Consider the following 13,155-nt stretch of genomic DNA (forward strand, 5'->3'; position numbering starts at 1 on the left):
CTAGTCCTGTATATAGCTGTCTTTAGCAAAAAACCTATTCTGCTGCAACACTATGCTATCAGATGAAAATGAAACAACAGGTATTTATTAGTTAATATTTCAAGGTTGCTTAAGGACTTACAGAGTAGCCTACATTAATACCTCAATAAATATGAAGAGGAGATATTACATTTACATGATCAATTTTTCTAGTTTTCATTGACCACCTTCTCATCTCATAACTTCTAATTTGGCTGTTTTTAGTGAGGAGTCAGTGGGAGGGTTTTGCAGTTGATGAGTGACATATGACTGTTGATCAAAAGTCATGACCCTTTAACATCCTGAAAGGTGTTTATTTCAGATGTTTGTTAATGGTCAAATACACATCAACCTAATGCCTATCATTTAAAAAATAACCCACACAGTAGTGTACTCTTTTTTGGAGGTGATACATGACAATTGGTGTGTGCCAGAGAGTTAACCAAAGATTAGGCTAATAAGGGAAACAACTTTTCACCACAGTTTCGGGGATTCCTGCACCATGTTACATGTCTACTGCATGGCTTGGGGTCAATTCAAATTGACGCCAATCAATTAAAGAAGTAAAATTGCATCCATTTCAATGATCCCTGAGTTAACCAAAACAATAAAGGAACAGAGGACAGCATATGGATTTAAAAAAATATATTTTGACATTTGGTTTGATTTATTGGACAATATCAAACACAATTCAACCACAAATGTGGGTACAGTGCATTTACAATAATTGAGGATAACACAAAAAAGTGTTTTACTACTTATTTCCATTGTGGTCCTGGGGCAGAGAGTGGAACCTGAGGGGTTGTGGAGCTCTATGGTTTGGCCATCGGTTTGGCCTACTTAGCAATTATTTTGATTATGCAGAGGTTGTTGATTCTGCTATTCACAAGTCCTCAGTGTCAGCCCTAGCTTTGGAAACACAATTTCCCTAGTATAACTTCAGGGTGAATTCACCAGTGAAACACCGGTGTCACAGTCAAAAAGCAGCTTTAGGGTGGTCTGGATGGAATCGTGTTAGTCAATAATACCAGTAGCTAGCGATGAGAGGAACAGCTGTAAGTTAGAGCTGTATGGAACTATTCAGTATGGATCTGGAAGCACTGATCTGTGTGAACTGAGGTGGTAATTAACGATATGTTATGACGGCTTCTTTCTATGCTGTGCAACAACCTTAGTACACAATGAACTACGATTGGTGTGTGTGTGTGAGAGAGATGGAGAGGGAGGGAGACGGCGTGAGCGGGGAAGAGAAAGAAAGCGAGGAAGAGAGAGATGGGGGTAGAAAGGGAGAGAGGGAATGGGGGCAACAGTGGGGGTAATAGCGTGTTTCGGTATCTACTTGTGGGGGATTACTCTACACTCTGGAATATTAACGAGGGCCTTTTGTCACAGATCTCTTTCTCTCTTTTCCTTTCACACACCAGGCACACACACACACACACACACACACACACACACACACACACACACACACACACACACACACACACACACACACACACACACACACACAGACAGACAGTCGTTTTTGTCAATGGTGTCTTTTGTTCCTTTCATCTCTGACCCAAACAAAGCATTCCTGTGTACACAGGAGAGAGAGGAGAGATAGAGAGGGAGAGAGCGAGCGAGCGAGCGAGAGAAAGGGAGCGAGAGCAAGAGGGTGAGAGAGGGAGCAGGAGAGGGAAAGGAAAAGGAGAGGGAGATCGGGAAAACATGCAAAACGCCTTTGTAGTTTAGAGGGAGAAGTTTTGATTCAGTTGATCATTCTGATATTACAGTAATAATACCGTTGTACAAAAGTAGATGTGTTGTCATGGAGATGGAATACATCCGATTGGAAAGGTATTGATTGGTTACGCTTCTTCTTTTGTTAAAGTTTTTATTAATAAGATGTTATCTTCTTGTGTACAAGTTGTAGGCCTAGAGGCTGCACATTCAGAAAAAAAGGGAGGATGAGAAAGAAAGAGCGTGTGTGTGAGAGAGGGAGAGAGGGATGAAGGGGGACACGGTGAAAGTTTTCAATACTGTCATTGTAACTATGAAAGAGTTGCATAACCAGAGATGTGTAATTAACAGTAATTACTTACGTAAAACTCTGCATTGTAGCGGAGCTATTTCGGGGTTTATTTTTTACGTCACTTAGTTGGAATTTCGTGTGTGTGTGTGTTGTGTGTGTATGTCGCGTGTATGTGCATTAGAACATTGTGTTTTTTTGTCAATGTGATTTTAAAAGGTCTTATTACTATACTCCTGCCGTAGACTACAGTCACTGCCTGGTAACATCAATGACACACATTTGGGAGAATACTGTGTGTGTGTGTGTGTGTGTGTGTGTGTGTGTGTGTGTGTGTGTGTGTGTGTGTGTGTGTGTGTGTGTGTGTGTGTGTGTGAGAGAGAGAGAGAGAGAGAGAAAGACCAGCATGAGAGTGAAGAAGGGAAGGCCTATAAAAGCCTCCTTAATTTTCCATCTTTAAAACCCTGATGAAGGCTATGCTACGGGCCAAAGGGTATTGGTTTTAACAATAAAGAAGAATTTATATCATTCACTGACCTCTAGGAGTTGGTGAATTCCCTTTTTAATTCAAGAAGGAACACGGCTTGAAAGGTGCAGGGCAACCAGAAAGGGAATGTTGGCCTTCTTCCTTGTTAACTCTTATCACCATATCCTGTTTCTAGACAGAAGTTCACTCTTTGTCCACTAAAGGGCCCTCTATTTGGAATCAACAGCACAGTCACGTCTCTTTTTACTTCATCTAGATAAACTCAGTGTTTTTAACAGAGCATTGGCCTTAATTTAATCGGTCCAGTTTCCCTTTTTGTACGGCTCACAAAGTGAGTCCCTGTATCTATTGTCTGTTTTGATGCAGTAATGTTAATCTGGTCATCCTAATTCTACACCTCCTTCTTATTCCCATTTCCCTTATCAAATTATTTTATCTCTCATTTGTGTCTCTCCCACTTCTCTTTGCCATGTTCAACTTCTGGTCTACGTGCTTTGTGGAAGTAAGTGAGCGAATGTCATTAGCTAGGTTTCCATCCAATTGGCGACAGATTTTCATGCGAATATTCTAAAATCCGTGTAAATATAAAGTGCAAATTGTCACACCAGAGATGTGTTTCCATCAAACTGACTTGTTGTGGATAAAAGTCTGTGCGTGATGACATAGTGCACATAAAAATAACTTTTGTAGTTAAATTGCGAGTGAATAAAAAAGACATAGTAATAAAACATACAAGTTAAATGGGTTTCCATCGTATTTTCAATGGCTTTGTCACAAACCAGTTTGTGTTATATAGCAAATGTGCCCACTCTGATATTGGTTCATGCGCTCTAGTCAACAGCTTGCAGATACAGTATGAGTATAGCCTACATGATGAGATTATTATGGTCAAAAGTGCAAGAATATGTTTATTTGTCAAACGGCAACCAAGCATCGATTATCATGTCACCAGAATAAGATCTTTGATATTTATTGGAAAGGAGCATCAGGTTCATCACCTTGCACTTTCACCACCATGTGAAGTTCATCATCATTTATTTAATCCGTAGCCTAATAAACTGCATGTCTTCCCAAGTCGTAGTGGGAGGACCACACACCATATCATCGCGACTCCAAGTTTACTTCGATATGATGGTTATTATATCAATATTTGCGCATAAAAAAAAACGTTGCCATTTTATAAAATTGTACCGAAACTTCCTTCCAGCTGTCGTGAATTTTTCTATATGGTGTGACTTTACTCGCATAAAAACTGTCGATGGAAACGTTGTTACTGTGTAGGACTTTTTGTCTTCGTCCCAAATGACACCCTATTCCCTATATAGTGTATTACTTTTGACAAGAGCTCATAGGGCCCTGGTCAAAATTAGTGAGGGAATAGGTTGCCATTTGGGACACACAGTGTGTGGAATCTGCGGTCATACAGCATGTGCTTGTTTGGTCCCTCGTCATGTTGAGTTTGTATCTTCCTCTGTTCTGCAATCTTCCAGCAAAAGATGCATATTTTTTTTTTAACTCGACACAAAAAACCTGAGTTGCACCTCAAATGGCACCCTATTCCTTAAAGGCTACAGTGCAGTACTTTCGCATTACAACAGTAATGCGAAAGTACAGTGATGCATTTTATAGTCCTACATTGCCATTTTGAGACTCAACTCTGACAACTGGTTTTGATGTTTGTCTATCAAAGTTTGAGTGACTTTCTAAATGTTAATTAATTGCAATGCTCTTTTGTTGCTCTTGTGTGATTTGAGAATATAATCTTAATAGCACTGGTTAACTGGTTAACATTTGTACTACAGGATGCCTAAACTTTATTTACAGTTATTATTTCATGCCCTGTTACTGTGACAAAGACGTCACCTAATCAGTCTCTCCTTCCTTCCTGTTGCGTTGACAGATGACATCTGCCACGCCCCCTTCCTCCCGAAGCTGCTCCCCTCAGAAGGTGTGTCACTCGCAGACACAGACAGACGTTCTAAAGCCCCTATTGGGCGCCGGGGGATCTGGCGGGGGCGGGACCTTGAGGAGGCGGAGACGTGTTCTGTCTAAGGATGGGCGGAGTAACGTACGCATCGAACACATCAGCGGGCGGTCGGCCCTGTACATGCGTGACCTCTGGACGACATTCCTGGATATGCAGTGGCGGTGGAAGTTCTTTCTCTTCACCCTTACCTTCACGGGGACGTGGTTCCTGTTCGGGGTTCTGTGGTACCTGGTGGCATTAGTGCATGGAGATCTGCTGGGTGAGAGAGTGGAGAGAATGGAGACTTTTTAAAATCCTCAATAATACAGTACAATTCGCTGTCGCAGTGTTGTTTTAGATCAGTACAACTTAACAAAAACCACCAACTAAGTTTTGTGTAACATACATTGGCTGTCCAAAATGGCACCTTACTCCCTATATAGTTACTGCACTACTTCTGACCAGAGCCCCTTTCCCAATCTCTCCTCTCACTCTCTGGCCTTGTTTGGACAAAAGTCCGTCCTCTGTCTATTCTCCTCCGTCCTCTCTCCTCCGTGACCCGGAAACCAATAAGTGGTCGAGGAGTGTGTCAATTCTTTAGTAGGCAAGGTTAAGATGGTCCTCCCCTCCTCGATAGCCCTAAGTGGCGAGGAAGCACAAGTGTATCCTACAGCAGAAGAGTTTTGATATCTGCCACACCCCCCTTTGAATCAGCTGTTGTATTGTCGAAAGAGAAAAGCATGCACACGTTTTGAAAACGATATGCTACTTATCTTTATACCTACAAAATGGCTTGCACAACTAACTTCATTTGTTTTGATCACTTTACACATGTATTTTGGGATCCACCCCTGTAAATGACCTGCGTGTGGAGAAGGACCTTCTCATTTCATATAAGCACATTTTCGTCCACGTTCACTCTCCTCATCGCTTCTCTTCGATTACCTTTGACCTTTTTCCAAAGGAGGCCAGAGAGGACAGAGAGAGGATGCAGGAGTTGAGCACATCTAACTGAGAAAAGGCCTCTGTCCTCTCTCTCTTTCTTCCTCTCAATCTCCCTTTGCTCTCTCTCTCGTCTCCCTCACTCTTTCCCTCTCCTCTCTTTCTCTGTCTTCTCTCCTCTCCTCTTTCTCACTTTCCCTCCTCTCTCTGTCTCCCTCTCTCTCTCTCTCCTGGGCCCTCTCAGAGTTCAACCCACCGTCGAACCACACCCCGTGTGTGCTGCAGATGCAGACGCTGACTGGGGCATTCCTGTTCTCGCTGGAGTCCCAGACCACCATTGGCTACGGCTTCCGTTGCATCACAGAGGAATGTCCAGCTGCCATCATCCTCCTGATCCTGCAACTCGTCATCACCATGGTGCTGGAGATCTTCATCACCGGAACCTTCCTCGCCAAGGTACAGCATGGCTCACTGAGCACTGCACTTGAGGACAAAACACACCGTGCCAATGAACGGTTAAAAGCGGCAGACGGCCGTCCTATCACTTCTGAACAGAACATTGCCGTCATTTTCTGTTCTTTTCCCGCCTATTCTACATTTTGAATTGCCACCAATAATGGACTCCCAGCTGGTGATTGCGTGACCACCCACTGCTTTCAAACGTTCGTTGGCATGGTGTGTTTTGTCCTTTATATCTTCTTACATCACTTGGGTCATCATCGCTATATGAAATCTCTGATACACTCATTGTTGCGGTCAGTTGAATTGCCCATTAACTTCTATGTGTACTTCAATTGTTGAATGTCTCCTGAATTGACTAAATTGAAATGGAATTGACACCAAACTTGAACTCAAGATACAGTAGTCTTTACTGCTTTCCTCAGGTGGCTCGGCCAAAGAAGCGAGGTGAGACGGTGAAGTTTAGCCAGCACGCCGTGGTGTCCAGTCACGAAGGCCGACCCTGCCTCATGATCCGAGTGGCCAACATGCGGAAGAGCCTGCTGCTGGGGTGCCAGGTAACTGCTCAACTGTGTGTGTGTGTGTGTGTGTGTGTGTTCAACAGCAAGTGTAAAGTACACTGAACAAAAATATGAATGCAACATGCAATATATCTTTTTTTTTTACTGAGTTACAGTTCATATTAGGAAATCAGTCAATTGAAATACATTCATTTGGCACTAATCTATGGATTTTACATGATTGGGAATACATACAGTATATGCATCTATTGGTCACGTATACCTTAGAGAAAAGGTAGGGCCGTGGATCAGAAAACCAGTCAGTATTTGGTGTGACCACCATTTGCCTCATGCAGCGCAATAAATCTCCTTCACATAGAGCTGATCAGGCTGTTGATTGTGGCCTGTGGAATGTTGTCCCACTCCTCTTAAAAGTTGCTGGATATTGGCGGGAACTGGAACCCACTGTCGTACATGTCGATCCGGAGCATCCCAAACGTGCTCAATGGGTGACATGTCTGGCGAGTATGCAGGCCATAGAAGAACTGGGACATTTTCAGCTTCCAGGAATTGTGTACAGATCCTTGCGACATGGGGCCGTCCGTGCATGATCATGATGAAACATGAGGTGATGGCGGCAGATGAATGGCACAGCAATGGACCTTAGGATCTCTTCATGTTATCTCTGTGTATTCAAATTGCCATCGGCAAAATGCAATTCTGTTCGTTGTCCGTAACTTATGCCTGCCCATAACATAACCCCACCACCACCATGGGACACTCTGTTTACAACATTGACATCAACAAACCGTTCGCCCAAATGACGCCATACCTGCTGCCAGTCATCTGCCCGGTACAGTTAAAACCGGGATTCATCCATGAAGAGCACACTTCCCCAGCGTGCCAGTGGCCATCGAAGGTGAGCTTTTGCCCACTGAGGTTGGTTACGTCTCCAAACTGCAGTCAGGTCAAGACCCTGGTGAGGATGACGAGCAAGCGGATGAGCTTCCCTGAAATGGTTTCTGACAGGTTGTGCAGAAATTCTTTGCTTGTGCAAACCCACAGTTTCATCAGCTGTCCAGGTGGCTGTTCTCAGATGATCCCGCAGGTGAAGAAGCCAGATGTGGAGGTCCTGGGCTGGCGTTGTTACACGTGGTCTGCGTTTGTGAGGCTGGTTGGAAGTACAGTATTGCCAAATTCTCTAAAATGATATTGGAGGTGGCTTACGGTAGAGAAATACAATTCTCTGGCAACAGCTCCTGCAGTAAGCATGCCAATTGCATGCTCCCTCAAAACATTGAGACCTCTGTGTCATTGTGTTGTGTGACAAAACTGCACATTTTAGAGTGGCCTTTTATTGTCCCCAGAACAAGGTGCACCTGTGTAATGATCATGCTGTTTAAACCGCTTCTTGCTATGACACACCTGTCAAGTGGATGGATTATCTTGGCAAAGGATCTATCCCACATAGCTTTCTCTTTTACAACCTGTCTGAATAATGAAGACGAAGAAAAATATGAGGAGAGTTGATCCCCTCTAAAACCAAACGTGACCCCTTAGGGCAGGGGTTTTCAAACGTTTTAATGTCAAGGACCCCAAATATTATGAGCCCCTGGGTGAGGACATGAGTCTGAGAGAAAATGGTGTAGTTTTAAAGCAAATGTCCTACTATTTTACACGTATATGCTATCTGAGCAGGGCCTGCTCTAGCCTTTTGGGGCTAGAGATTTGTTTGGGGGCCTTTGCACCCTGCTGCCGGAAATAATAATAATATTAGTTGGGGCCCCCTGGAGGTCGGGGCCCCAGGGCAGAGTGAGACAGGAAAATGCAAAGGTTATTTGTATACTGATCAAAAAAATGTAATTGCCATTGGGGGTGGATAGGAAAGATATGAAGATTGATCAATATTTTACCAAACAAATGTTCTGTAGGTATTATAAAAAAACTAAATTTAATTTAGCGTAAAAAAAATAAGAAAAAAATGCATTTTCCACGGACCCCCTGGCACCCCCTTGTGGAACCCCGGGCGTCCGCAGACCTCAGTTTGAAAACACCTGCCCTAGGGATTGTGTGCGTCCCCTAGGTGACGGGGAAGCTGCTGCAGACATCTCATACTAAGGAGGGGGAGACGGTGCGTCTGGACCAGAGGAACGTTCCCTTCCAGGTGGACACGTCCAGCGACAGCCCCTTCCTCATCCTCCCCCTCACATTTTACCACATCATAGACGACAACAGCCCGCTCAGGGCCTGGGCCGCCAAGGGTACGCCTGGTTATTACTGTGGGAATGGATCTGTGTGTGCATCCCAAATGGCACCTTATACCCTATATAGTGCACTACTTTTGACCAGGTCAAAAGCAGTGCACTGTATAGGGAATAGAGTGCCATTTGGGACCAGCCTAGAACTACGGGAATGGATCTGTGTGTTTGTGTGTGTGACAGGGCCTTTAATTTGAGATATTTGTGTCCTCTCTCTCTCTCTCTCTCTCTCTCTCTCTCTCTCTCTCTCTCTCTCTCTCTCTCTCTCTCTCTCTCTCTCTCTCCTCAGGCGGGGGATGGACAGATCCTGAGCTGGCGGACTTTGAGCTGCTGGTTATCATGAGTGCCACGGTAGAGCCCACCTCAGCCACCTGCCAGGTGCGTACCTCCTACCTGCCTGACGAGATCCTGTGGGGGTATGAGTTCCCCCCTGTGGTCTCCCTCTCCCCCTCAGGGAAGTACGTGGCCGACTTTGCCTTCTTCGACAAAGTGGCCAAAACCAAGACCACGCCCCTCTTCAAAACATCCCGCCCACAGAGCTACCATGGCAACGGGGGAGGAGGAGGTGGGGGGGTGGAGGGGACTGACCCGGAGAAGATCCGATTGGAGCAGAGCTACAGGGAGAGAGGAGAGGAAGGGAGAGGGAGGGTCAGAGACAGTAGCCCTCTCAGTGTCCGCATCAGCAATGTCTGAGAGCCTACACACTGAGACGCATACACCAGACCTGGGTTCAAATACTATTGGAAATCATTTCAAATACTTTTGTCAGTACTTGATTGAGCTTTGCCTGGCTTAATGGAACCAATAGAATAGTCCAGAAACCGCAAACCCTGCCCATCTGGCACTTCAGTAAGACTAAAGCAAACTCAAAATATTTGAAAGATGTAAATAGTATATGAACCTAGATCTGGCATACACTGGATTCTAAGCAGGGTCTGTTACAGTTTACTACAAATATTCAAATGATTAATTCATTGCTTGTTGTTTATTTACATGAAATTGGTACGTATAGAAATATAGAGGGGCAAAGTGTGTTATGGCTGGAGAGGGGGAAGCCCCTGGAAAGGCTTTGAATGCTTAGGATGGATCGCAAATGGCACCCTATTCCATTTATATCCCCTACGGGCCCTGGTCAAAAGTAGTGCACTATATAGGGAATAGGGTGCCATTTGGGATTCAGACTTTGTACTGATGCTTCTCTGCCAACGTACTGGACATCCGTCCATAAATACACTGTAAAAACATACAAATATGTAACACTTTAGAATGTTTTATGATTTTGTTATTTGTTATTGGTGCGTGCCAATGTACTGTAGAATATGCTAGCTTAAAGCACTTTGGTGAAATGATAACACTAATGTATCAATACAAAAAAGAATGTAGACCTGTTGTGGACTTTGACAGGACATGAAGAAGGCGAGAGAAGATGATTATAAGGTGCTGTGTATAGTCGTCAGTATGCATTTTCTGCCCAGATATATCTGTTATTGTTGATACAGGGGAATGCAGTTAGCACTTTATTAAGTACCTTTGCACCATAGGAGCGTTTGTAGCACTTAATATTACTGGAATGTATATAGATTTGTGCTTTTAACCCAACTAAAAGCACTTTAACACTGGATGAAACGTTTGAATGATGCTTTCTATTCATATTTTATGATTGTGATTTTAACAATTACGATTTTGTCGATTTTACTCTCTTCAGTCAGTTTGCCATGTGTTGTTTCTGTGGCTATAAGCACGTTGATAGAAAATAATATTTTTGTAAATAATCCCAAACAGCCATTTAGAAGGTCCAACGCTAACAGGAGGATACGTTCTAGGCTTATTCTAGACACCAGATTGCCTTTACATAGAGTCAAAAAACACTCCTTTTCCTATAGTGCACTACTTTTGACCTTTGATTAAGGCCCACAGGGCTCTGGTCAAAAGTAGTGCACTATATATGGAATAGGGTGCCATTTGGGATGCACAACCCAGGGACTCATGAGTACAAGCTTCTATTTCTTCCTCTGGTGGTAATCGTGGTTTCATGTGTAAAGTAGGTTTTGGGGAAATTCGGTGGGGTAACTTAAGTTGAGAGAGGTGTGTCAAGACCTAATCATGGCTTTAGATTAGAATGTGAACCCATGCCTTAATTTGGTTTACAGGAGAGAACGTACACGGACTGTTGGTATTGCTGATGTTTTGAGAGAAAGCAAATGTGATTATTGTGTGGTGTCCATGATTAGACTTGGGTTCAAATGCAATTGGAATCATTCAAAATAATCCTGGCCTTGATTGAGCTTGCCTGGCGCAAAGGAACCAATCGAATAGTCGCAAAACTGCAAACTCCACCCATCTGGCAGTCTAGACAGACTGAAGCAAACGCTAAGGGGCAGGTTTCCCAGACAAAGATGAATCCTAGTCCTTAGACTAAAAAATTTTTTAATGGAGAGATTCTCCATTGAAAGTGCTTCTTAGTCCATGTCAAGGCTTAATCTGTGTCAGGGAAACTGGTCATAAAAGTAAATATTTGAAGCCAGGTCTGATCATGATTTTGCCATTATGATCTCTAAGAGGCCTTGAAGCCTGAGTGCTTTGTTGATATGAACTATTAACTGTGGGAGAGGTTTGATATTTTGTCTTCAACTTGTCTAGGTTTTCACTGGAAAACCCGAATGTTGTCTTCTAGATCTTTAACAACATAAGCTAATTTGAAATTAAAAATGATCAAAGTAAAGAGCAGTCATTTTTTAAGATTTATTTTAATTATTACACTGAATCCCCTATTTGTGTGTCAGTAATTTGGTTGGGGCTGCCCTACTGGAAATGCACATGTTGAAAATACTTTAATTACACAATAACAAATCTAATTGTAACACAAATTGGCTTGTAACATGAAAATGCATTCTACCCTGTCTTTGCTTTCACAAACACTTGAGTTTGGTGCGCATTTTCTGTTTCTAAATACATTTAAAATGTATTGGAAACAGGTTATCAAATCACTTCGCATGCCATGGCACATGTTAGAATTGCAAACAGAATGAGTTAATCTTGTGTGAAATTTCCGGTCATGGATATAAAAAGCTAGTGGAGGAAGAGGAAGTAACTTCAAGGCAACAGTTTTTGAGTATACTCTAGATTTAAATATATTTTGAAGCTGTACCTGTCAGATTACAAAGACTCAAATGAAACAAAAAGATAAACAATTGAGTAATATAGCAAATTTGGGTTGTGATACTTTAATGTAGCCTCTTACTGTGAGAAAAAGTTAGCAAAGTGTCAATTAGGCTACAGGAAAGTCAGTAACAGGAAACTGCGCCACAAGGTCATTTGAAGGATGGAAACTTCTCACTACCAGAAAGTCACACCACAGACCGCTATGCATAGCTCAACTCATTTTTGGACATGTCTGTCAGGTGACCACAAATAAGTGGGCTGAAAAAACCTGACACACTCTCTGTGCACCAAAGGGATCTATGCTTTTAGGCAGATTAGGTTAAACTTCATGGATTTCTACTTCATAAAGTTGCTGAAAAGGAATGTTTTCTGAAACGGAATAGTTGAAATCGTGTGCATCATATCCTTGTTCTTTATTGTAAAGGTACTTCTGTATTAGTTGTTAACAAAGGCAACTGACCTTTTTGATCAGTTCATCTTTAAACCATTTTGCAAATGGGTCTTTCTATAAATAATGGGGCCAATGTGTGACATTGGGATAAACATTTCCAAATGATTTGAAACAAACATTTCATAGATTTTATGCAGTGTACATAGAGGAATAAAAGTGAATATATGCAAATTGCCCATAACTCCACCTATACAACAACATAGGTCTACTGTAGAACTATACATAATTTAAGCAGGGTTCATACAGATTAATACAAATTCAGGGACTTAATTGTAATTTTCACGGACCTCAATTTTATGCAATTGTTTAATTTATATATATGGCCTAATATAGGACACACTTCCCCCCAAAAAGTATGCAAAATTGTTAATAAAAACTAGGCCATTACCACTTTAAGAATAATTACTTTTTTAGACCATGATATTCTAATTATTATTACATTCTAAAATATGTGAGAATGATGTGGAAATAGCCTGACTAAATAGATGACGATTTTTCTTGACGCAGCTATATGGCCGACGCAGGCACACAATTAATGCATGAATAGCGGTAGCATTAATCTCACCATCGTTGTTTATTAACGAGAAAGTGACCAAAAAGCAGGTTTCTTCGTTAAGGATTTGTTAATCCTTCTTTGTTAAGAATTAGTATGGAAAGCCAAGTTGAAGCCAACATTAGATGTCGTCGTCCTCATAATAACCGCTCGTGGTTTTACCGCAACAGAGTAGCGTAATTATTATATCTATTTTTATTTAACCTTATTTAACTAGGCAAGTCAGTTAAGGAACAAATTCTTATTCATAATTACGGCCTACCAAAAGGCCTCCCACGGGGGATGGGATAAAAAAAATATATATATAGGACAAAACACACATCACGACAAGAGAGACACCACAAC

At 42.3% G+C, this 13,155-nt stretch overlaps 1 protein-coding gene across 3 annotated transcripts in view; it reads left to right on the forward strand.

Annotated features, from left to right (window-relative positions):
• The window catches only part of LOC115169303 (ATP-sensitive inward rectifier potassium channel 10), a 10,923-nt gene extending 904 nt beyond the window's left edge, over window positions 1-10,019 (forward strand). The window contains exons 1-6 of one of the 3 annotated variants that reach the window (XM_029724791.1): window positions 1,698-1,860; window positions 4,420-4,765; window positions 5,672-5,883; window positions 6,312-6,443; window positions 8,470-8,647; window positions 8,934-10,019. In XM_029724791.1, coding sequence (XP_029580651.1) covers window positions 1,822-1,860; window positions 4,420-4,765; window positions 5,672-5,883; window positions 6,312-6,443; window positions 8,470-8,647; window positions 8,934-9,337 — 1,311 coding nt within the window. In that variant the 5' untranslated portion in view covers window positions 1,698-1,821 and the 3' untranslated portion in view covers window positions 9,338-10,019. Of the gene's footprint in view, window positions 1-1,697; window positions 1,861-4,419; window positions 4,766-5,671; window positions 5,884-6,311; window positions 6,444-8,469; window positions 8,648-8,933 lie in introns of those variants that run through there. The other 2 variants (XM_029724793.1, XM_029724792.1) reach the window with 2 other exon arrangements.
• Window positions 10,020-13,155: the final 3,136 nt, after the last annotated feature.

The sequence above is a fragment of the Salmo trutta genome, chromosome 31, assembly GCF_901001165.1.
Source record: "Salmo trutta chromosome 31, fSalTru1.1, whole genome shotgun sequence".
In the NCBI taxonomy this organism is placed as follows: domain Eukaryota; kingdom Metazoa; phylum Chordata; class Actinopteri; order Salmoniformes; family Salmonidae; genus Salmo; species Salmo trutta.